A 26,891-nucleotide genomic window follows, 5' to 3' on the forward strand; every position below is an offset into this window, starting at 1 on the left:
AAGTCATGATACTCAGTAGTAATTATACTACTACTAGTAGTATAATTTCACCTGTAGTAACAATGTGTGTGTCTGTGTGAAACCTAATGATCTACTCTAAAATGGTGTCTTACTGTCCAGACAAGGAGAAAGGAATGAAGAAAGCAGTGACTCCTACAGACTCAGGTAACAGACACATCATCATCAGTAGTGACAGCAGCTGTAGTGTTAGTTGTTGTAATAATATTAACAGGGGCAGCGGCAGTATCTGCTGCAATAAGAGTAAAAGTAGTATTAGCAGCAGTAATGTTCACAGTAAGTAGGGCTACAGTCATACCCGTGTCAGTCATAGCAGCAGCAGCTGTGTCTAGTTGTGCCTGTACTGACCCCGGCGGTGCTGTTCTTTCAGGTGTCAGTTCGAAGAAGATTGACAACACAAACCGTAATGAAATGGTTGGGGAAACCAAGTGTGATGGAAGTTCCCGAAGTTAAGACGACTCCAGCTCTCTGATCCTCCTTGTGAAATCTCAGCGCCAGGACAGCCTGATACTTTCTCACACAATCAAATCTACCACTCTGTACTGGACAGTGTCAACTCAACACCCTCCTCAACTCCTCACTCCTCTCTGGCTGTTTCCCCTCATCCCCTCTCACATCTCTTCCTGCTTGTCTGCTAATTCCGCCTGGATATACTCGCACCACCTCAAGCTCAACCTCTCCAAATCAGATCTCCTGTTTTCCCCCCACTCTTCCTCACCTTCCTCACCTCACCTTCCTCACCTTCTAGACATATATTTTAAATTATGATTAAAATATCTTAAATATATATTTTATTAACATTTCATTTTAGCATTCTCATTGTGGTAGTCAAACCTTTTCCAGTGCAGTCCCACAACTTGTGTACTATCTCTATGGACACAGTAAACAAAAAACAAAACAATAAAATGTATTTATCTAATACATCAATACATTTTCAAACTAGGTAAATAAAAAAAATATTACAAAACATCAAAACAATAGATTAAATCAAAGTACAATAACCTATTTTCAATTTTAATTCAGATCACATGCTTCCCATAAGTGGCAATGTATTATTTCTATTTGTGAAACTGTCCATTAAATCAATTAAATCAATTTGAGGTTTACATTATGGTGAAGACTTAAAATATAGATAATTCCCAATTAATTCCATATAAAGCATCTCTTTGTGTTTGAATCTAGTGTTCCTTGGGTCTCCCCAATCTTTTAAGGAGTCATAAATATGTTCCAATGCTACCATACCACTATAATTAAAACTGTAACTTTGGCCAGAAATATCTATTAGCAATTGCAATGCTATAGGGACACTGTTATGGTTGTGCATAGATCCACACACTCTGACACCACATAAAAAAGCTAATTACTGTTAAGAGCAAAATGCACTCAGAAAGTGGTAACATTATTTTCTCTTCTTCCTCCTCTTTTTAGATTTCTTATTCTTCCTGTTCCGATTCCTTTTTGACCTTGCACCTTTCTTCTGCCTCTGCTTGAGAACATAAAGTGCAAATAAGATTACACACAGGGTTTCACACAAATTGTCATATTAAATTTTTTCTATTAAAATTTGCCTGGCAAATTAAGCAAACCAAAACCTTTCCCTAAAAGCAAAAACCTTTACTCTCTTAGCTCTTACTTATAACTAGGGCCATGTGATTTTATGATTTTGCTTTTAAACAATGTCTGTTATGCAAACCACAGAACATCTTAAATAATGAGCTGGCAGAATGGAACCACCCCTGCCTTGATTTATGTTGTCCTAGGTGCTCTCTCTTTAACTGAAGTTTCTTTGGAAAAACTTTGGAAATTGGTCAAGATGACTACCTGCCAGAAAAAAACTATCTTATAAGACCTATGATTCTCTTTTGTAATTAACTGGGTGCAAAGGAATCAGTTACATTCCCTAATGTTATTTCTACTTGTAAATTTGGAACTGAAACTTTTAGAAAGCATAATTCAGCAGGTGACACAAAGAGTGTACAAGGTCTATAGAAACTGTAGTAAAACCAGAATATATACATGCAAAATAGAAATGCACTTGATATGTATTGATAAGAGATGGACCTATGAGACGTGCATACAATGTTTATGTGCATTGATCAGAAACCATTAATTAAATCCTGTGGTGAAGGTAATATGCGTCTTAATTGTCAAAAACAAAATATGACCAAAATACAACCTCTCACAATTCGTAAGGAAATATTGAAGACAAAGTAAAGGTTTTGTTTCATTTGCAAGCAATGTTTTTCTTACCAGGGTAGTGTGAGTAGTTTACAGTATAATGTGTGAGCAAAACCGTTTGCTGTAGCGATTATAATTGCATTAGCTGATTATAATGATTTAGTGTTTTTTTAATATACATTTATTCCCGTTCAGCATTATTATACTATAATATCAATGCCTAGTATTTATTAATGTATTACTGTGTGGCACAACAACTTAAAGTCTGTTACACACATTTTAATAAGTGCCCAATTAATCTACCTATTAATCAACTAATGCCCATTGATTAACCGACCAAATATTTTAATCGACTGACAGCCCTAGTAGGAAGTGATTGCTACCCAATTGTTGTGCCAAAAATTGCAATCACTGTATTTGTGTAAAAGTGCATAAAAATTCAAAGGGTACACAGATATCTTATCATATAGCCATCAGAATGGTATAGGATAGACATGGTAGAGTCCTGACGTGATCAGAAACCCTAATGAAGATCAGTTTTCACTTTGAATATCAATGACAAATGTCTGGGAATGAGAGCCATGATGTGTCTATGTACTCTACTGCTATGTCAAATGTATTCCCCTGAGGGAAGACCACAGATGGCTGAACCAACTTTCTGATCTTCATGCTGCCTGTTTCTGTTGCATTGTCTGGATTGGAGGCCTGGGCCCTAAGTTGTGGACCCCTAGAATGTATTTTCTCCTTTAACAGTCTGACATCCTATTGGAGTTTTTTTTTCTCTCTCCTCCATGCCTAAGTTTATGTTTTTACTAATCAAAGTCTTGTATTGTTGTCTTAACCTGCAACGCCCTCTGCTGCACCTTTGTGAAGGGCACTATACCAAATCAAAATGTGGTTGATTCAGGAGAGCAAAAACCAAAACAGCATTAAATTATCGTTAATCTTTTGCAAAGTCAAAGCATCTATGAGTACAAGGTGGTGGTGGAAAATAACAGTTATATTCAATCACACAAAATTGAATATCAGTATCTTGACTTTTTAGACTTTTTATTTACAGAGCAGATATATTCAGTAACAGTATATTTTAGGGTTCACTTGCTATGCATGAATTAGCTATTAATAATTCACTAACAATGACAAAAAATACATATGTATTTTGCACAGAATGAGGATTACACATATCCCTTATTAATTGCTAATAATGGGTGTTAATCTGCACCTCGAAATCTGAAGTAAGGACACTTTTTGCCCAAAGTAGCAGCTAACAAGCTGCTTGTTAATCATCAATACCATAGTAATTAAACAACCATTCACAGTGAACTGAGAAAATATCCTGAAGACCTTTTTTTGTTCACCTTGCCAGTAGATCTGGGACAAAGGTTTTCTGCAGCATTTTGATACATTAGGAAAGTAGTCTAACTCACTACTTCTTGTTGCAGTTTTGTCTTCATTGTCAGTGTTAAAGTGATGTGTTTTGTATTGAAAAGAGATTTAATGACTTGGAAACAAATGAATCAGTTAATTAATGCATGTTATATCATAATGTTTTGTAATTTATTCTTTAGTATTTAACTAATGTTATTATCTATACTTAATAGTCTGGAAAAAACTGTTAAATCTTAAATGTTAATATTGTTTTTACTTTAGAAGAGGGTGCAATACCCTGTATTAGCGACTAATATCCTATTTATGTATGCCTCCAGGACATTTTCTCAGTTCACTATGATTGGTTGTTTACTTACTACAGTATTGATGTTTAACAAGCAGCTTATAAGCTGCAACTTTGAACTATTCCTTGCTTCAGAATAGGGGATGCTAATACTTTATTAACACAGAACTAGCAAATCAATAAGGCATGTGTGTAATACAGTCCTTGTAAAACTTTGTTCTGTGTCAATAAATGCCTTTTTAGAGAACAGTTAACGGCTAATACAAGCAGTGAGGTGCAGGGGAAGGGGGGTGGGTGTTTGTGGCGGCCCTTTTCATTCCCCTGCCCTTTTTTTCTGAGGTGTCCCAATTGTCTCCCGATCGCCCCTCCCCCGATCCGTGCCGCAATCCGCCAACATCCCCCCGCCCCCCGGACTGTACTTTGTCAGCACCCCCTGGACTGAAGTGCCCCTTCGTTTGTTTCAGCCACTGCCCCCCTGCAAGGCTGTGCATGTCATATAGTATGCATAGTAGGTGAACCCTAAAATGAAGTGTTACCAATGATTCAGTAGGCACTTTCCTATCACAAATATATCAGAAATGATTAGAAAAGTAATATAAATTGAACCAGTGCAATTGTCTGAATGTATTAGTTATGTATCTTTAGATTTATCATAAAAGAATGACATACTATTTGTTGACAAGGCATGTGTATTTATGAAAATGCTGGACAGTAGTCATTACCTTGTTTAATGGATTGGATGCTTTCTCCTCCTTCCCCACTGGATATTCAATATCAGGACTCACAGAATTCTGCATATCTGCTTTCTGCTGACTTTGGTTTAAAGCTTCTAAAAAATATGTAGTAGGACACATGGACATTCATTGTTAGATATAATAATAATAATTATTATTATTTCACTTTTGGACCCCAATTGGAAATTATGGAAAAATGACACTTTCTGTCAAACAGTAACACTTTTTATTTTATTCACCTTTTGAAACTCATGTAAATTGTTTTAAATCCCCACAATAAGCATATATTTGAAGATTTTCACACATTCAGAGCCAAATTTTAAAACTTTTTTAAATAGATGTTATTGTATGTTTTGGACAGTTATTTTGAACAAATTCATGCATTGAAACATTTTCTGTTATTTATTCACTGATCTAAACACAGGTAATGCACACTACTGTGTCATGCTGTTGACAGTCATGGCAGACCTTTGCAAACTTTCTGTGTTTGCTATGGGGGCAGAGCACCTAGCAGTGGAGTGTTGGACCCTCTCATCTGTCTCAGACCACAGAGTCTTAATTGGCTCATGGTTGCTTTTGCTCATGCCTGCAAGCAGCAGAAGGCCAACTGCAGCTTTGATTTCTATTTAATCCACTGGCCTCCATCATGCAGGTGTACAGTTGTACCCATATTTTATACCCATACAGTTGTACCCATATCAAATATAGTATATGGCCAAAACTATGTGGACACCTGCTTGTCTAACATCTCATTCCAAAGTCATCGGCATTAATATGGAGTTGGTCCCCCCTTTGCTGCTATAACAGCCTCTACTCTTCTGGGAAGGCTTTCCACTAGATGGGGATTTTCATCCATTCAGCCACAAGAGCATTAGTGAGGTCATGCAATGATGTTTGGCGATTAGGCCTGGCTCACAGTCGGCTTGTGCGCGGCTGCTCGGCCATGGAAACCCATTCCATGAAGCTCCTGGCAAAGAGATGTTGTGCTGATGTTGCTTCCAGAGGCAGTTTGGAACTCGGTAGTGATTGCTGCAACCGAGGACAGATGATTTGTATGCGCTACATGCTTCAGCACTTGGTGGTCCTGTTTTGTGAGATTGTATGGCTCCACTTCGCTGCGGAGCCATTGTTGGTCCTAGACGCTTCCACTTCACAATACTAGCACTTACAGTGGACCAGGACAGCTCTAGCAGGGCAGAAATTTGATGAACTTGTTGGAAAGGTGGCATCCTATGATGGTGACATGTTGAAAGTCACTGAGCTATTCAGCACTGCCCATTCTACTGCCAATGCTTGTCTAAGGTTGATTGCTTGATTTTAAACACCTGCCAGCAAGGGATGTGGCTGAAATAGCTGAAACCACTAATTAGAAGGGGTGTCCACATACTTTTGGCCATGTAGTGTATATATAGATATTTAGTGTCCAGATGATGTTCCTAATCCAAGATGATTATCCCATATTTCATGTGCACTTGGAACTGAGATGATAGAGCTAAGCATTACAAAGTTTAAATTGTAAAGTATTGCGGTATTGCTTTTTTCCTAGAGATCAAAATGGACACACAAGAGAGAGATTTTTTTCAGTCCTCCATATTAACACAAAAATCATAACAAATGGTGTTTTCTTGTTGGTAACTAGTTGCTTGACAAAGTCCTACAATTTCAGAAAGATTGAAAAATGAGTTTCAGAGTTCTTATATTTTTTAACCCTTGGGTTTGAAAATAACCCCTGTGGGCACTTTTAAGGTTAAAAGTACATGGGGAACAAAAGGGAAAAGAGAGAAGGGAGAACAAAGGAAAGAGGAAAAGGACTGGTATGGCGGGGAGAGATAGACAACGGTAAAAAGGCAAAAAGGGTAAACAGGCCTAGCTGTCCCTGGTGAGTTAATTGATCTTTGTATATTTGAGCACCCGAAGACGGGTTCTGTTTGGTTTGTTTGGGAACTGTAATAAAAATACACCACAATGTTTCTGGGATTAGAAGAAACAAATGAGAGGCTGGAAAAGTAATAAGCTACAGGTTTAGTCAATACACGGAAGCAGATCTGACACAATGTGTATTAGTCTATAAATGCCCAATATTTCAGATTCTAGCAAAAATATGTGAAATCTACAAGCCTGTACATGAGATCGGTTACATTTATGAGATGAATAAAAATAGCATCTTACAATTAATTAAACCATATAGGTGTGTAGTTTGGGTCAAAGTTTTGATTTAATTGCAGCCTTTGGCTAGAACAGAGTTAAAAAATACAGAATTTACAAACCTTGGTCCTGCTCTTCCATTATTAGCCTGTACATAACCAAATACGCATCTGGACATCTGGAAAGAAATAAGAAATCTACTGCTCAAACATAATTTACTTATTCTAAATTAAGAGGTGGTGTTTGAAAGAAAACAAGTATATGGTATCAGAAACCTTCAACAGGAATTTGGCGTTTTGGTTTCTTGACAGATTAATTCACCACCAATACATACTCAACACCAATCACAATATTCATAACATATTTGAAAAAGAAAAAAATAACAATAAACAGGAACAGAGAAAACCATTAAATTATTTTACTATATAACAAAGCTACATTGCCCATGGTCCTTGAAAAGCATGTGAAAGCAGTATATTCTCTTTTGCTGCTTTCACATAGATTTACCAAAACAAACACATTTCAGCTAAATGTAATTCAAATATTGAAAGCGATATTACATCAATGACACTTAATGAAATAGAATGATGAAGCTGAAATGTTACACGTTCATCAAAAGTTAATGAAAATACAACAAGAAGCTGGCAAAGGCTAAATATTGCATAAACCATTAGATCAGATCCACAAGTCACTAACTAGTGTGCTTTAAATGTGATGGGGCAAAGCTTCAAACTTATTTTGGTTATTGAATGGGAATCTTATCATTGATGACTGGACCTTTGAAAAATAGTGCTACACAGTGGACCCTTTTCATCACTTAAATAGTGTACAAAACTAATATGAAATCTATGGCATACAATTAGAAATATCTGAGTATTATTAGCAATCAGGCAACAGTGTCCTGAAGTCCTCATTTGAGCCAGACCTATTCACTTCAGCTTCTAAAACTTTTTGCCTATAGAGTGAAAAATATCATTCACTGTAACCTGTCACATTGGACTAAGTTACAACTGCTCCTCCTCTAAAATTAAACCAGCATTAATGAAAACATAATTGAATAAAATCATTATGTTACCTTATGTACTGCGTATGTGTATTTTCTGTGATGGTCAAATTGTTCTGTACAAAACCACAAACACATTTATATAAATTTCAAGCAAGAGACATGCAATACAAAGAAAAAAAATAGGGAAAGGAATGCAAAGCAATACTTTAGTTTAGGCAGAGACAATTACACTTACACATGTTAAGTGATCTCTTAATTCCAGAGCTGTATGTCAACAAAGACAATTAAATGATCTACACATTTTCATTCACAAGCAGTTACGCATGAATGTGCAGGTTAAATCTAGATAATGATGAATATGCATCTAATAAATTGATAAACCATAAATCTATGAAGAGCTAATGGGAATTCTGTATACTAACATCTTTGCTCAAAATATGAAAATACACAGAAAATGAATGATTTAATTCGGAGAGGAATATAATTAGCCAGTTTAAACATGACAGTGCTGTAACGCACTCCAAAACATAATGTTATATTGGAACATAGGTAGAAAGTCCAAAATTATAAAGATTATGGTTTTATGTGTCTTTACTTGTTGCGATGGTGTATAATTTAGATGTATTGCACCTTTTCGTTTTGATTCTATCACAAAAGTGTGGCAATGTGGGCAAGTTGCTCCTAGTGTAGACTACGCCACCCTCCGTTTAATTAGAGGAGAGGGACCTCTATTCTCATATCTATATCAATTAGCCCATCCAATATTTGTACCTTCCCACAGCAAGTATACTACAATTAAATGGTTGCACTTTCATTTTCAGTTTAAGCTATTTTTAGAGAACATCATTTATACTTTAATCAATTCTAATATATTTCAAATTTTAAATGTAGAGATTCTCATACAGTAGATTACATTCCAAATAACTGAAATGTATGATAATTTAAATATACATATATTGATATTAGATAGATATTAGAGTTTTGATATTGATTTTTAGCAGCAGAATTGCTATGCAAATTGAAATAAAATTCATCCCTGAAGAATGGTCAAATACTTCACAATTTAGAAATCAGATACTAAAGCATCAGTTTAAGAATCTCCCTGGTCCTGAAGAGCCACAATCCTGAAGGTTTTCCAGGTCTCTCTAAATCACCAATCATTGGATACCTTAAACACAGGGACATTTTGCCTAATGAAGCCCCACAATTGGTTCAATTAAGCAGTTAATGATCTGGATAGAACAAAAACCTGTAGGCCCTGTGTCTCTGCAGGAGCAGGGTTAGCCACCCCTGACCTTAAACAACCTCTTGAGTAGGGGTAGAAACATACATAGTCTCCTGGAGCAGTGGAATCTGACTGTCCTCTGTAATCTTCGCATTTTCCTGCAGCAAAAACATATCCCTGTGACTCAACCTAAAAATAGTTTAAAGGAAAATGACACAGGAAATTTAAAAATATAATAATTGAAAATAAGAAATGCCTCTCTTAAAATTGCTTGTAACGAGAACACATAGAAAACTAGTGCAGAGCAACATTATCAATCAAGTTGAGCAAAGGTGTCTGTTAAATTTACTGAGAATAATACGCCTATACACACGTTTAATACAATACTAAAGCTGCTTTTTTGAGAATGCAGAAAACAAGTTGAAAAAGAACAAATAAATTACGAAATGATGTTTAAGGCTGAAAAAGTGTACTGGACTAATACCATGAAACCAGTTATTTCTGAAATCACCATTCTGTTTACCAAATAATGTACATGTTAAAATATCCTGTAAATAAATCTTACCTTGAATAGGGCATTGTGCTGCTTAATGTTTTCTGAACCATCTATTCCATCCTGAACAAACAGTAAAAAGATTACAATAACTTGTACTGTAGCCTTCTTGTCAACTTCTCTTCATAATGTTAGGAGACTTCAGACCAGGATCCGGATTAAATCAAAACTTAGACCTACCTCCTAATAGAAAACTATAAACCTGTACATCATAGCAATTACATTTATGATTAGAAGAAAGTGGCATCTTACTAAGAATGAAGCCACAACTGAGTACAGTTCTGTAGTTTTGTATTAGCGTGTGGGTCAGTTTTGATTTAATCCGGCCCACATCTAATATCCAGGTGCCTGAAAAAAACCTGACAAAATGTATAATGATAAAATACAAAGTGAACTTTGCACCAAAAACACATTATTGCTTTATTAACATCACCTTACAGAACTGTATGACCACAGTTGCTTCTCTGATTTTATTTTCTCAAAGCATGCAATACCTGCAAATCATACAATATAAAACATTGCATATACATATGTTTTCAATCTTAATATAATGCTATTGATAGAGGGATGGAAGAGATATTCATGGAGATGAATGTTAAAAGAAGTGAGGCAAGTGAGTTTCAGTGAAGATTTGTGTCCTAGTGTTCGACATTTCCAAAAATTGAGATATATTTTATTTTAAATAATTGAAAAATGGGGCATCCTATCAATTAAATAAAAAAACATGCATATGAAAACCGAAGAGAGCAAACTATTTGAAAAACTCTGCTCTAGAATATGTTGTGATACTTTCAGAAATAAAACAGATGAATCAGCTACAAGCAACTAGAGTGTAGTTGTAGAGAGCAGAGTAAAGTATTTGTGTAGGATAGACTATCAATCAGGGTCAATGCTTGGGTAAGTCCCAAATAAAGATTACTATGTTGAAAAACTGTTGAGTCATATGTTCAATCCCAGTTGGGGACACTACTATTATACCTTTGAGCAACGTACTTTGCCTAGATAGCGATGTCTCCTACGAAATGTGGTAATAATGAAAAATAGATTCTAATGTAAGGAAATAATACTTACCTTAAGAACTTGAGAATCATTGAAGCTGTACCAGTTGTCATCTTCAAATGACTTGATAAAGGCTTTATAATGTCCACCTCTGTAACTCCCTATGTGTCTGCAAACTGCATAAAGTTCATATTTGCGAGGTTCCTGAAATATCCAAATGTTTGACAGAATTTAAGCAAGATCTGAGATACTAAAATAAAAATATTGAAATCCAATGTGATACTTTCAACATATACATGAAGATAAGGAAATAATGCAGATATCAAGTAAGTGTATAAAATCATGCACTGAATTATCTGTATTAGTAATTAATAATTCAGCCATATTCATTATTATCAAATGTTAAAAATGTTATCATATGGTTGTATCATAAAAAACATTATTTCCATAAAGTGTATTTATAGCAGGACTTTATAACATGTCCTTTTCAATAAAAAATATCTTACAGGAATCCTATGCATAGCAGTACATATGTACTTGAAGTGATTTATTATGTAGACTTTCATATTTTGAAAAAGCAAACTTCAAAGATAAACATGGCTCTCCACTGGTCCACTAGGTTTGAGTGACGGTTCTTCCTAACCCAGTCAGTCGATGCCTTTCATGATTTTGAAGACTTGGATCAAGTCCCCACGTAGTCTCCTCTGTTCCAGGGTGAAAAGGTTCAGGTCCTCAGTCTCTCAGTAGGACATTCCCTTCAGACCTGGAATAAGTCTGGTTGCTCTCCTCTGAACTGCCTCTAGAGCAGCGATATCTTTCTTGAAGTGTGGAGCCCAGAACTGTCCACAGTATCCAGATGAGCTCTAACTAGTGCATTGTACAGTCTGAACATCACTGCCTTTGTGCTCAATTCTACACTTTTGACAATATACCCTAGCATTGTGTTTCCCTTTTTTATTGCTTCCCCACATTGTTTGGATGGAGAAAGTGATGAGTCCACATAGACTCCTAGGTCTTTCTCATGCGTTACTTCATCTAGTTCTGTTCCTCCCATAGTGTAATTATAGTGGACATTTTTGTTACCTGCATGTATTACCTTGCACTTGTCCACATTGAATTTCATCTGCCAGGTGTCGCCCACAACTGAATATTATCTAAGTCCCTTTGAATAGCCTGTGCTGCCGAGATTGTATCTGCTGAGTCGCCTATTTTAGTATCATCTGTAAATTTGACAAGTTTGCTAACTATCCCAGAGTCCAGATCATTAATATACATTAGCCATGATCTGCCTCGTCTACACCCACTCTAAGGATATGGTTTTCATTGAGATGCTCCTCTATTTTCTGTCTAATTATTTTTTCCAACATTGTACAGGTGATGCAGGTGAGACTGATTGGTCTGTAATTTCCTGGCTCAGTTTTGTCCCCTTTCTTGTGGATTGGTTTGACATTTGCTGTCTTCCAGTCAGTTGGCACATCCCCTGTTCTAAGTGTCATTTGGAATAATTGAGTTAGCGGCCTATAAATAATTTCCCTCATTTCTTTAAGTACTGTTGGAAATATCCCATCTGGCCCAGGTGATTTGTTAATTTTAATTCTGCTCGTCCCTTTAGTACCTCCTCCTCATGTATCCTGATCTCTCTTAGGGTTTGACTGGACTGATTGAAAACAACAAGATGGCTGCCTCTAACCTGTACTGTCCTGTGTCTGTCTTTGGCAACTTGTAAATCCTTTAAACTTGTTAGTTGAGTAGTCTGGGAGATAATATATATTTTAATTCTCCCGGCGCCCCATATGGCTAGTACACTGGGTGAAACCACAGTAAAACCATGGCAATGCAGATACAAAAAGCAGCCCCAACCTTATGAAAGTCTGCACCAAAATGTAAGTTTCACTACTTAAAAAGACAACAGTGTTTTTTTCCAGTTACCTCCTCAAAATGTAGTGTAAGTGGGATTTCCACTGGGCAATTTATCTTGACGTAACTCCTTTGACCATAGTCATAATCAAATCTCTTCAGGTGCAGAGTCAAGATATGAGGCATGTCTGCTACCTCAGTCCTCTGAAACAAATTTAAAAGAATGAAGTACTTATTATACTTTATAATGCTGCAAAGCTAATTAGAACAACATTTTGGATGCTATTCTTCAAAAAGGATAACATTCAAGGAGAATGTAATCTTTAACACATCCTCAGCATAGGGGACACTAAGCATGTTCTTAAATTGATAATTACATTAAACTGTAATTGAAAAAACAAATCTCACTGTTTCTGTGTCTGTCTTATCATTGCATCGGTCACAGTACAGCTGATTGTCTCCAGACAATTTTGAAGATCTGAAAAATTCTTCAAGGCCATTCTCCTGTACAAAAAAACATTGAATATAACAGTAACCAATGAAATAACAGTAAAGATGGTTCATCCATTTGATTGGCTATTAAATCCCAGAAAAGACACACTCTGATACCTGACAGCGATTTTGAGTGATCCCTGATACAAAAACAGATTGACTCCTGATACCTGACACAAAGTTTGAGTGACACCTAATATAAAATTCGAGTGATACCTGATACCTGACAAAAAATGCGAGTGACACCTGACATAAAATGTCAGTGATGCATGAGAGATGACAATAATCATGCTGCTTGATGCCAAATAAGACTGACACCCGAAGGGTGATACCAAATATGAGTGATAACTGAGGACTGAACGTTAAACTTACTGAGGGCTGATCGCAAAACTAAGAGATGCAGGACAATTGAGCTGAGGAGTGAGGATGTCGTAATATGGACACCGTACCCCAGACCCCTTCCTGTGAATTCCTCATTCAGCTTCCCTCATTTTTGCCCTCCTCCCTCCACAAATTCCTGGCTATGCCTGTGATGTCTTCGTCCAACACTTCCCCAGTCAGCCACCAGAGCTCATCATCCCCCGAATACTAACCCAGCTTCTGACATCCAGCCAGTAACCAGCCAATCATCCAATCAGCATTCCTAGCCACCATGTTCACTTCTTCCATCTGCTTTCCTCTCTTACTGGTTAACACTCCCCTATCCATCTCCCACCTCCCTCTGCTCCACAGATATATACCCATTTGTTTCTTTCCACATTTGTGAAGTCTTGCTTTCTTAATAGTATAATTTCTGAGCCCTATTTCCCAAGTGTTACCAATCCACGTCCCTTTTGACCAGTGCCTTTGTATCTTGACCCTTGATTTTTGGGTTACCCTCTTGGAACTGTTTGCTTGATCGCCTGACCCTTTTTTCTGCTTTCTTGACTACTCTCCTGCCTTCTCTCTATTGTTCCTGTAGCCGGCTCTTGACCCCCTTGTTTGCCTGACCTCTCTATAGCTCTGCGCCTGGGTTCACCTATCCTGTCCTAGGCCAGATGTCACAATGCCACTGAACTGAATATATATATATTATTTATTTATTTATTTTTTAAACAAATGAAAGGCCAGATGGACTTTATGGCATTTTATGGACATTTTTATTTTATTTCTAACAAATACAATTGTTTATGTGTACTCTTGTTATTTTTCATTCAAGTAACTAGTGTAGCATATTCCAAATAGATTTTTCCACACAAAGGATGTAGTACAATATATGCCCAGGAACTGGTGCAGGATCCTAGGATCCTACAAGATCCTATTGAAGGATCCTACAGGATCTTAAATAGGATCTTGTCATGGATTTCTACCAGGGATATGAAATCCATTCCATCTGTGTGAATTCCAAGGCAATTTGTTCCACCTGAGCTTATATAGGAGTGTATTCGTTTTTTCACCCCCCCATTTTCCCCCTTTTGAAAATATGGAGAAGGTTGTGTAGATCCCATTAAATCCCATTAAATGCATCAAGATGTCAGGTTGTAACAAAAAGAAATAATGTCCAAGTGAGTGAATACTTCCTATAAGCACTGCATGTTGTCCTGTATAATGCTGTATATAATGCAGTGCAGTACAGCAGTATTCACTTTCACTCAAATTAATTATTTGTACAGCTCTGGAAAAAATGAAGAGAGCACAGCAATTTTTTTCTTCAATCAACATCTCTACATTTATGGTAGCCATTCCATTCCAGTGGAATACAATCAGGAATTCTGTTCCAGGAGGAGCCAGGTGGGGCCTTAGAGCAGGAAAGTGTAGAGAACTGCTGGGTTACAGTAGGTCGTAACCACAGAAAAGGGCGAGCACACCCCTTAGGAGAAACAACCCAAGAGCTAGAAATGCCCAACAGGTTCCAACTGCTGGACACCGAGTTGGACAGTGACAGCTCAGAGGGTGATGGAAAGGCAGCTGAGCACCAGAGCACCATGGTGCCCACTCCCCCCCAGAACAGGGAGGTAGTTATAGTAAGAGACTCAATTCTTAGAGGTGTAGATCACACAGTGTGTTCTAGTGATAAGGAGACCTGCATGGTATCTTGCCTGCCTGGTGCTCAGGTTGCAGATCTCCCTAAACTAGTAGACGGGCTACTGGCCTGAGCCGGGGGGAATCCACTGGTCATGGTCCACATTGGAACCAATGACATAGGAAAAGGTAGGACAGAGGTTCTGCAAGACAAATTTAAAGACTTAGGAACAAAACTAAAGAGCAGAACCTCCATGGTGGTTTTCTCCTAAATACTTCCGCTACCACGTGCCAGGCCAGGGAGACAGACAGAATTTAGAAAGTTTAACGTGGTTGAAATCTTGGTGTAGGGAAGAGGGGTTTAGATTTATGGAGCATTGGTCTTTCTTTTGGGATAGATGGGACACATGCAATCTGGCAGCACTGTGGATTAGTGGTTAGGGCTCTGGATTCATGACTGGAAGGCTGTGGGTTTGAATCACAGGTGGGGCCGTGCTGTTGTACCCTTGAGCAAGATACTTCACTTGGACTGCTCCAGTAAAATACCCAGCTGTTTAAATGGGTACAAAAGTCACCCTGGATAAGAGCATCTGCTAAATGACAAAAATAATAAATAAATAAATGCTCTAAATGACAATATTTTTATTTGGAATTTGGGAGAATAATGATGTCAGTAGTTTATAGAATAAAACAAAAATGTTAATTTTACCCAAACACATACCTATAAATAGTAAAACCAGAGAAATAGATAATTTTGCAGTGGTCTCAATTTTTTCCAAAGATGTAAATGTCTTTCATCTTTGCTGAGAAATCGGCCAGTCGGACTGTGCTGTGTTGAATAAATCTCGGACTACTACTTCTGTGTATTTCTTAATCTTAGCTCTTTTCTGTTGAGGCAATTCTGTAATTTTGGTTGAAAAGGGGATTCTGACATTTAGGTTGACCAGCTGTAATAAACCTGAAACAGCTCCATCTGTACTGTCAACTCCCCTCTCATCTACATCCTCCTCTTCAACTTCTGCATCCCACTTTTCCAAATTGCTTTCATCACTCTCTACAATAATGAACAATTTGCCCAATTAAAAGTTTACAAATACTAAACAATCTGCTTAATAAAAAGGTTGTATCAGTCTCAGAAGCAGTAAAATCCTGAGAACTCCCTTAATCCTTTAGGAGACGTATTTGTTTTTAACCAATACAAAAATATTTTTTAAAAGTTGTTAATATTAACAACAAACCTCTCTATTATTGGTTAAGACAGTTTGTTGCTCTGTTAAATAGTCCAATAAAAACTTTTTTGGTGCTAATGTGTGGGCAGAATTTATGGCTGATTATCGGCCCTGTAGTACTCTCAGGGTTAAGGATTGAATTTGTATGACTGTTTAGTCGACACCTTTTCTGTCATCTATAATTGTGGAAATTATATTGTCATTGGTTGTGCATACTTTTGCAGATTTTCTATTGAGTAGTGTTTAGAGAGGAGAGAGAGAAAGCAAACATTAGAAAAGACGCAATGGGAGATGAAGGAGGGATAGGGATTGAAAAGAAGACAATAGCCGAAAGTACAAGAAAGCTTAAGTAAGGAGTCCAGTTCATAAGCATAAGTGTAATACACAATACAATTATTTCAGGAGGGCAGACCACCCCAAACACATGTAGGTAGAAAGTAAATAGTGTAGTACATTACACTTAACATGTTATGTTATCCTGAATTAGCATAATATTTAACAGTACTGAGTCACAGTCTTTGATCTTTTGGACAATGAGACAATTCAAACTGGAGGATAAATATAAGTGGTTGGTACTTACAACACTGTAGATTTCATTGGAATCATGGAGGATATCTACAGGAAGCGGAATATCCAGGAACTTGCTCATGTCTGTGTTGCATTCTTCACAACCCAAACACTTTGTAGTGTTCATTAAGGTGCCCCGGTAGAGCTAAGGACAGGGAAAAAGTAAATGTTATTGTGCTATTTCCTACATTACAAAAAATATGTCCTCAAGAGATGTCAAAGGTGTATATATGTGAATATATGTGAAAATAGAAATCCTTGGTCTCAAACCATTGTCGGGTGAAAGAAACCAAGAGTTGATTTGATTCAGGTATGCTGAAACTCAGCTATAATACGACTGCAGAGTTAAAAGTGGAAAATAAGATGACACTCCATTTTACAAAGTGTTGCAGTCAACTCAATCAAGTTACACAGCTCAAAGTCCAGGCAATTATGAGGCATCATCTTTCCTAACTACCTGTAACTTTAGGGTTTTAACGTTAAAAAGTCCATCAGTCCCCAAGGCTTTGGTATACAGCTAACAAGGTGCAAAGGGTCTTTTGGTTGGTCCTCAGCTAGACTGTCCTAATGCTTTGAAGTGTTTACAAGTGGATCCTGTGCATTTGTGCTCGAGTCCCCCAGGCTTTCCTTAACCAGCCAGGGCTGTTCATATGAACATAAGAACATAAGAAAGTTTACATTCGAGAGGAGGCCATTCGTCCCATCGTGCTCATTTGGTGTCCATTAATAACTAAGTGATCCAAGGATCAACCAACCTTCTTTGACTGTTTGAACTGCCTCTCTGCTAAACTGTTAGACAGAGCATTGATTTCAGATTAGACATTAATGTCTAATGTTCTGTAACAAGAATTGAATGCTTTCAAAAATAGTCATGTTAACATATTATATTTATCAATTAACTAAATGAACTAAGTGAACAGAAGAAAAATCTACATCAAATCCATATTTGGTGTGACCACCCTTTGCCTTCAAAACAGCATCAATTCTTCTAGGTACTCTTTCACACAGTTTTTGAAGGAACTCGGCAGGTAGGTTGGCCCAAACATCTTGGAGAAATAACCACAGTTCTTCTGTGGGTTTAGGCAGCCTCAGCTGCTTCTCTCTCTTCATGTAATCCCAGACAGACTCGGTGATGTTGAGATCAGGGCTCTGTGGGAGACATACCATCACTTCCAGGACTCCTTGTTCTTCTTTACGCTGAAGATAGTTCTTAATGTATGTTTGTATGTTTGTGGTCGTTGTCATGCTGCAGAATAAATTTGGGGCCAATCAGACGCCTCCCTGGTGGTATTGCATGATGGATAAGTATCTGCCTGTACTTCTCAGCATTGAGGAGACCATTCATTGTGACCAAACCCCCAACTCCATTTGCAGAAATGCAGCCCCAAACTTGCAAGGAACCTCCACCATGCTTCACTGTTGATGCAGACACTCATCCGTGTAGGGCTCTCCAGTCCTTCAGCGAACAAACTGCCTTCTGCTACAGCCACATATGCTGCACCTGCACCTGCTGCCATTTTTCTGCAAAAGTTCAATACATTTGGCTTTGCCCACTTTTGCCCCCTCGTGGCACAGGGGCTGATACTCTACAAAGTATATGGGTCAGTATGTTAGTCTACCTGTCTGTCTGTAAAACAGTCTCTTTGCCATCGCCTTCTTTTATTCAGTGCCAGAATTACTTGGTAATACAAAGCCATTAGCAAGATGGTTAAGCCCACCTGCTAAATAAATTAGATGTTGTTGTCTATTACTTTTTATTGATGTGTAAAGAATATAACTAATATAACATAACTAATGATATGTGCTGTATGTTACTTTTTGGTTGTAAAATTTGGAAAGGGAAATAAGTAATAAATTACCATTACTTATTGAAATGGAAATCTGAAATAAGGAATAGGGAATAAGGAATCAGCTTGAGGTAAAACACCTCCAAAGCAAAACTGATTCACCTCCATACATGCCTTTTCAACATGAGCTTCAACTTTTTACTGCTAAACATAATGCTGATGAGCATGTACAGAAAGGACAGTTTTGTTTTCATTTTCATGTTATGCTGAGAGAAGAGGCTTCTTCCTTTGAACTCTCATTAACAACAGATATTCATGCAGTCGATGTTGGATGGTATAGTTGAGACCTTGTATCCTGATGCCTGACTCTGCCCAGGAGTTTTACTTTGACTCCAGAACTACTTTTCTCATAGTATTAACATTTTCTTGCATCCTCTTCTTGGCAAGGTAGCCACTGTTCCAGTAGCCTTAACTTCCTGATAATGGACACTATGGGAAACTGGTATGTTTAACTGTTTGTGTTTTATAGGCACCACCCAACTTCAATGACAATGACAACAGGATGTTGAAGCAGTATTATTTTTGCAGAATCTTATTTAAAGATACTTAGTGATATGAATGAAAGATCCTTTTTGTAACATAACAATATTATTTGTCAAACGTGATGTTGTTCAATATAGTTTTTATTAATAACATTTTACATATTTTCATTTATTTTCTTTTCAGTCATATTTGTGTTGAAATGTATCAGGGGTATGAATATATGTGGAGGCCACTGTGTATAGCTATAGTGAAAAAAGGGCTATTTCATATTGCACGGGTAAACCAGCTGATAATACAATGTACCTTAGAGACATCACTGTCAACTGCATTCAGTATCCTCTGGAAAAATTCTTCTGCATCTTGTTGTTCGAAGACTAAAATAAAACATACATAATAATTTAATAAATACTGGTAATATTCAGTATATGTGTTTCTTTCCTCCTGAACAAAAGCCACTCATTTAACTTCATATAAATGCAGAATAATGAGACTAAAACCACATTATTTTCCTTTCATTTCAATACAAAGCCAAAACAATACAATACATTATAACTGTTAACACTCTTATTTTTTTCTGTATTAAGTTAAATAAACATTGCCCATTGAATAATTCGTATTGTTTCAATGTCTGAATGCCGATTAAGCATTGAAGATTCTAGATGACTAAACTGAGTTCAAACTCAGTTTTGTAAGCTTTAGGTTGCCATGCAATTGATTTCTGTGAGTCTTCAGTCAGAAGCTTAATTTTTTTTTATGAATAATAATAATAAAATAATGGATCAGGAAACTATCCTTTCATGTGCATGTAACTCACCACAAGTTATACCAAGGCTAGTTGTGATGCCTGTTGTTTCAGCAGTGTTTTGTCCCTCCTCTAGATTTTTAAACAACTTCTTAAGTTGAAATGAAATGCTTTCCTCCTTTTCAACTGGCAAACTGAAAAATATAATGAAGATCCACTGTATCAGTTAAGTTTATTATTGTTTTATATATAAATTCATTAAAAACATTTTATTATAATTAAACAAATGCTTTTTATCCCTAAGTTATTCAAATTGAAAGCACAATATGTTTTTTTTACTGTAAATTATTAATGTTCTGTGGGCAGCTCAATGTAGAGAAAACATTTATACATTTATAGTTTTCTTTAACAAATATTCAAATAGTTAGTTATGTTTTTATTGTTCTCTCTTCAATTTGCAATATATTTGACAGCTTTAAAGTTGTCTTTAAAAAAACTGCATGTCATCACTACCACTCCCATGACTTCACGCCAGTCTAGCCTAACTAAAACTGAAGTGATACGGTCAGAAAGTTTGTTTTTAGGTAAGATTCTGGCCACTGTGTTTTGTACAAGTTGCAATTCTTTAAGGGAGTTCTTAGGCACGCCAGCAAGCATAGAGTTACAGTAGTTTATATTGGAGAAAACAAAGGCATTAATCAGTTTGTCTGCATCTTCAGGAGTAAGACAAGAGCGAACGCAGGCCACATCCCTGCTGCCACAATGTTGCAGCAATGTAATTTTGGCGTGTGTGTTAGCTGGGATAGATGTGAAACATTTTGTAATATTGCGAATGTGCTCATCAAAAGCCAGATTAGGATAAAAATGATGGCTGGGTTCTTAGACTACTGCAAAGATTGCTCTCACCTACAACCAGTGTAAGATTTGTTTTACTGATGGGTTGAGCAGACTAGCATCACCTCAGGTTTGTCAGGATTCAGTTTTAAAAAGTTTTGCTGCATCAGATTCTTCACCTCATTTAAGCAATTTGTGAGACATGAATGTAAATGGCGCCACGTTCTAGGAAGTGCGCAAAATCCCAATGAAAGCATGTAAATGCAAAACAAAATTGCCCCCAAAACGGAGCCGTATGAAATTCTACTTTTTGGTGATTGTCTGATTTTGATGTACTGTTCTCTATCAGGTAAGGTAGGATGCAAACCATCTGACCCCTACAGCCTTTTCCAATCTGCTCAAGAGAATTGTGTGGTCAATGGTATCGAAAGCAGAACTGAGATTTAGACAAGGATTGAAACAGCCAGAGTTGGCATTCATGAGTAGGTAGTTGACCTCTCTAACAAGTGCCTTCTCCGTGCTATGCCTAAATCTAAAACCAGACTGGAAAACCTTCTGTAAATTGTTAGTGAGCAAATGGTTTTGCGGCTGATAACAACAGCTCTAAAACCTTTGACAAGTATGGTTAACAATTGCAGCCTAACAAACAGGGATCTTATTTGTTACAGGTTTACATGGCATCTATGCAAGTGGGTCCAAAATGTTTTTGTTTATGGAAAAGTACCTAAATAAGTACATGCAGGAGATGTCCACAGACCACACAATAAACAATATACTTTAACATAATATAATCAGAATCCATTTTCAAAACTGCTTACCTGGTGAGGGTCGCAGGGACACCGGATCATCAATAGTAATACATTGCTTTATTTTCTAATTTGCAATTTAATAATAACATATTTATTGAAAGAGGGAAAACAATAGATTTTATTTCAAAGTGATATAACAAAGCAAAAAACTGTCTAATTGCAGGGTACATTACAAACTAATGTATTAATTTAAATATTGAAAAGGGATCAACATGTAAACACACATATCAAATAAAATACAAAATTGAGTGATGAATACACCCACAAGTGACAAGCCAGGCTTTCTTACTTAGCATCAACTGCCTCAGGTTTGGAGGGGTGGAGGTGGGGTGATGGGTGTATTTACAAATTATGATCAAGAAAATCATAGAAATTGAAACTTTTACCATACCTGCAAATAGTATCTCTGACCTTCGGGTCCATGAAGAATGTCTGCAACACTGTGTTTAAGTAACAGGTTGCTCCCTGGTTATATAAACCATTGTAACCTAAAACAAATAATATTAAATACAGTGCTTTATTATAGCAAAAAGCTTTATAATTAAGCAAAAAGTTACCCTGTCCTTTAAATCAATACTTAACTGCAGACATTGAGAGTATAAGGGTTTATTTCACCCTAACACAATTATTCATTAATTAAAAGGACACATTTTCTACATGTTATAATAGAATAGCATTGGGACCAAAGATCACAATAAACAAAGTTGGAAACAACTAAACAAGAATCGCAATTCATGGACACCTGCATCATACCTTTACAATCTAGTTTTATCAGCTGATTCGCTGGAGGAATGTAATACTTAATGCCAAGCTGCAAGTTCTTTCATTGGTTGTTCATATTTAATCAAAAGAATCTAAAGTTATAAACACCAAAAATATTTTAAAATGGTGCCATAATGGGAAAAAAGATTATTGATTCTTTATACATTTTTGTTACAGAGTAAATGCATAAGTATTTGTGCAGAAAAATATAAAAACTTTGTTTCTTTCTAATTTGCAAAATATTCTGCCATAAATGCCCCTCCTGGGTTGTAAACTTTGGCTTTCAAACATTTCTTTCCTCACTCACTGCAACTGGCTCATCGCCATTCTCTTCAATTTTACCCACACTATATTCAGAAGCTGCAAATATTGCTTAAGTATTAATAAAGATGCATAGTATATATGTAAAACAAATAAGCGATGTAACAAAACAAAATGTACTATATAAATATTTCTGAAATTGTATTGTCATATTGTATTAATGTCTGTGTTTAGTTTAGTATTGCCAAAGGAAGTTGTCATTGCTGCAGTAGTACTAGGAAACACAGTGTTTGACTACGTGTATTTGTTGTTCTTGGGGTGTTTTGCCTGCAGTTTTGCCTGCAGTTTTGCCTGCAGTTTTGCAAGTGAAATGCTGCTCAATTGGATTCAGGTCAGGTGACTGACTTGGCCATTACAGAACATTACACTTCTTTGCTTAAAAAAGTCTTGGGTTGCTTTCGCAGTAATAACAGGAAGAGCAGGAATAACTGATTCTTATTACTTATTTGATCAGGAAGAGTGTGTAAGTACAATATATACAGTTAGGTCCATAAATATTTGGACAGTGACACAATTGTCATCAAGAACAAGCAGGAACTAAAGACACTGCAGTGCAGGTCTGGCAGAGCATCACCAAGGAAGAAACCCAGCATCTGCTGATGTCTATGGGTTCAGACTTCAGGCAGTCATTGACTGCAAAGGATTTGCAACCAAGTATTGATACTCACAATTTAATTCATGAAGATGTTAGTTTGTCCAATTTCTTTTGAGACCCTAAAACTAGGGGGAACAGATATACAAATGGGTGTAATTCCTACACCGTTCACTCAATGTGAATGTAATTACCCTCAAATTAAAGATGAAAGTCTGCATGTAAAGCACATCTTGATGTTGTTTCCTTTCAAATCCATTGTGGTGACGTACAGAGACAAAATTATGGCAATTGTGTCAGTGTCCAAATATTTATGGACCTAACTGTTGCAAAATGGCAACATTTAAAATGTGGTTTACAGCACAAAATTAAGAATAACAATAAATACAAATAATATTTAACGTTGGTTTCATTATATTTAGTAAAATATAGTGTATACATTAGCTTCTGGTAATATAGATACAATATCTATTTAGCAAAGCCAGAAAGTTTAGTTTAAACTTTAATTGCATTCAATTTAGGAACAACGTGCCCTTCTCGAAGTGTTCTAGACATATAACGACCAAATACCAAATACATCTAGTTTTCATCAAGAAGGGGTGGCTGCAATGATATAACACTTTCTATACAATCAGGTCCTTCAACACTGACTGAACAATGTCCTTCTCCAGTTTTTACATCCGTTACATATTCATGTTAACATACGCATGCCTTTGAATAAGAAATAAGAATCAATATTGACTTTCTTTGTCAGAATACTGTATACATGAGGCATGCAACTTGCAAGTATATATTTGTATTTGTGGTTTTACTTCAAACAAATGAACTGACTAGGGGGTTTACTCTTTCTTCAGCTCAAACAAGCAAAACAATGTCATGGTGTCCAGAATTGCTCGTCAGGAGAGGGCGCTCAGTGTAATCGTTCAAAATGATCAGCTCACAATATTTATATATACACTCACCTAAAGGATTATTAGGAACACCATACTAATACTGTGTTTGACCCCCTTTCGCCTTCAGAACTGCCTTAATTCTACGTGGCATTGATTCAACAAGGTGCTGAAAGCATTCTTTAGAAATGTTGGCCCATATTGATAGGATAGCATCTTGCAGTTGATGGAGATTTGTGGGATGCACATCCAGGGCACGAAGCTCCCGTTCCACCACATCCCAAAGATGCTCTATTGGGTTGAGATCTGGTGACTGTGGGGGCCAGTTTAGTACAGTGAACTCATTGTCATGTTCAAGAAACCAATTTGAAATGATTCGACCTTTGTGACATGGTGCATTATCCTGCTGGAAGTAGCCATCAGAGGATGGGTACATGGTGGTCATAAAGGGATGGACATGGTCAGAAACAATGCTCAGGTAGGCCGTGGCATTTAAACGATGCCCAATTGGCACTAAGGGGCCTAAAGTGTGCCAAGAAAACATCCCCCACACCATTACACCACCACCACCAGCCTGCACAGTGGTAACAAGGCATGATGGATCCATGTTCTCATTCTGTTTACGCCAAATTCTGACTCTACCATCTGAATGTCTCAACAGAAATCGAGACTCATCAGACCAGGCAACATTTTTCCAGTCTTCAACTGTCCAATTTTGGTGAGCTTGTGCAAATTGTAGCCTCTTTTTCCTATTTGTAGTGGAGATGAGTGGTACCCGGTGGGGTCTTCTGCTGTTGTAGCCCATCCGCCTCAAGGTTGTACGTGTTGTGGCTTCACAAATGCTTTGCTGCATACCTCGGTTGTAACGAGTGGTTATTTCAGTCAAAGTTGCTCTTCTATCAGCTTGAATCAGTCGGCCCATTCTCCTCTGACCTCTAGCATCAACAAGGCATTTTCGCCCACAGGACTGCCGCATACTGGATGTTTTTCCCTTTTCACACCATTCTTTGTAAACCCTAGAAATGGTTGTGCGTGAAAATCCCAGTAACTGAGCAGATTGTGAAATACTCAGACCAGCCCGTCTGGCACCAACAACCATGCCACGCTCAAAATTGCTTAAATCACCTTTCTTTCCCATTCAGACATTCAGTTTGGAGTTCAGGAGATTGTCTTGACCAGGACCACACCCCTAAATGCATTGAAGCAACTGCCATGTGATTGGTTGGTTAGATAATTGCATTAATGAGAAATTGAACAGGTGTTCCTAATAATCCTTTAGGTGAGTGTATATCATAATAGTTATTGATTTAAGATAAATACTGTATTCATATAAATTGGAAATCTAAACTATAATTATTTTTCAAAAACAAAAATAAAATAGTAGTAATAGCTTCAGTAAGATTAATACATGTTAATTCATTTAATGTATAGATATATAGATATTTTCGTTATTTATTTATTTATTTATTTATTTATTTATTTATTACCAACTACACTAGAGAGATTATGCAGCAGATATCGGTATAAGGGCTACGAAGCACATTTAATTTACAGATTAAAGTCAAGATAGATATCAAATATTTAAATCAAATCGGATAATTTTCTTTCGTTGCTTTTTTCGCTCAAATAATACACTCGTCTCAACAGAGACGTTAACTAACCTAAAAATCAGGTTCAATACATACATAGGTTTAATAATGTTTTTACCTTTTCTAGCCGATGATGTCCATGAAGAGTACATGTATCACACAGTTTCGGAGTTTAAACAATAGTTTGCATGACAAGCATTAAAGCTTGTAAGTTGTAATAGTAATTGTAAGAGTTAATTTCTGTAGTACTTTTACTTTCGTTTTTATGTGGCGATTCCCTGTCATTTTGAATTGTACTGCTGCTACTAAAAAAAGACTGGGACTGAATAAAACCCGGAACAGTGGAGACATTTATAAAGAAAATACTCCAAAATAATTCAAAACAGAAAAACACGTCTCTGGGCTTTTAGAAACTTGTGTTTTAATTGAAAATATTGCATTACATAGTGTAAATAATATTCATAATTAACTTTAATACTACTGCTAATAATAATGTATACATATTTTCTACAATGTGTTAAACTGAACAGAATTTGTAAAAGTAATAGCATTAAGGTACAATAGTGCTACAATAGTTTCATGCTGGGGATCTATTTCTGAAACTGGTGCCCCTATTCTTTCCATTTACTACATTAGCTTTCAAAGACTTGCTTGAAGATGTTTAAAATAAAGTCCCCAGAACCATGAGGTGCCATTGATAGTAGAAAGGGTCCCCTGTTACAGTACAACAGTGCTATGCTGGGGAGCAAATTGTGAAACCTGGAATAGACAGCCAAACTGGTGTCCCAAAGCCACAATTTCATATTTTTAAATGCAATGTGAGCATTCCAAGGCTGCATTTCTAATATTTAAAAGAAACGCCCCAAAATCATTTTAGGTCCTATTGATAGTAGAAAGGGCGCCATCTTGAAATCTGTATATTGTGTGTCTTTCCCTGGGTAAGGGTTTCTGATGGTAAATAAATAATTATGCAGTTAGCCTACAAAGTGGACACATCATTCAATAATTTTACAAATATCATGAACATGAAAATGTCCTGCAGGTAAAGCATTTGGAGTTAATGCTGGTTTTTGGGTAAAGAAACATAATCTGTCTTCCTCTAAACTGTTTTTGTGCAGCAAATATAAAAATGCCAAGCTGAAACAATTGTAAGTCTTCTTACTGTTCCCTGACAGATAAAAGGGATTATTTATAACACAAATGTGTATTTCCCATGTTATGTAGAATAACACTATTCTTTACAATGCTCCCCAGTTGTACTTGTCTTCATTTTGGCAGGGTCTTTTTAAAATTCATTTAAAATACATGCCTTGATTTGTGTGTCCTATACATATTACATTTTTTTG

At 36.7% G+C, this 26,891-nt stretch overlaps 1 protein-coding gene across 3 annotated transcripts; it reads right to left on the bottom strand.

Annotated features, from left to right (window-relative positions):
- Positions 1–798: 798 nt before the first annotated feature.
- LOC136771630 (ubiquitin carboxyl-terminal hydrolase 47) lies at positions 799–25,841 on the bottom strand. 3 transcript variants are annotated; one of them, XR_010822349.1, is made up of 14 exons: positions 25,664–25,841; positions 21,783–21,879; positions 19,821–19,942; positions 19,310–19,380; positions 16,690–16,821; positions 12,796–12,891; positions 12,460–12,591; positions 10,603–10,734; positions 9,544–9,594; positions 9,084–9,136; positions 7,823–7,866; positions 6,870–6,925; positions 4,591–4,697; positions 799–1,504 (listed from the first exon to the last, which is right to left on the bottom strand). XR_010822349.1 is itself a non-coding variant. In XM_066724051.1 (14 exons), exons 1-14 carry the CDS (start codon positions 25,695–25,697, stop codon positions 1,418–1,420), a joined length of 1,242 nt encoding a protein of 413 aa, XP_066580148.1. In that variant the 5' UTR covers positions 25,698–25,841; the 3' UTR covers positions 799–1,417. The 3 variants fall into 3 exon arrangements, 2 of the variants coding, with proteins under 2 accessions (XP_066580148.1, XP_066580147.1); XM_066724051.1 differs by having other exon boundaries at positions 799–1,501; positions 9,084–9,167; XM_066724050.1 differs by having other exon boundaries at positions 9,084–9,167.
- Positions 25,842–26,891: the final 1,050 nt, after the last annotated feature.

Source organism: Amia ocellicauda, chromosome 15, assembly GCF_036373705.1.
Source record: "Amia ocellicauda isolate fAmiCal2 chromosome 15, fAmiCal2.hap1, whole genome shotgun sequence".
In the NCBI taxonomy this organism is placed as follows: Eukaryota; Metazoa; Chordata; class Actinopteri; order Amiiformes; family Amiidae; genus Amia; species Amia ocellicauda.

Coding starts and splice junctions, on each gene's coding strand:
- LOC136771630 (XM_066724050.1), bottom strand. CDS start 25,697: ATGTACTCTTCATGGACATCATCGGCTAGAAAAG. Junction 21,880..25,663: donor GACATCATCGGCTAGAAAAG/GTAAAAACATTA, acceptor TATTTGTTTTAG/GTTACAATGGTTTATATAAC. Junction 9,168..9,543: donor AGCACAATGCCCTATTCAAG/GTAAGATTTATT, acceptor AACTATTTTTAG/GTTGAGTCACAGGGATATGT.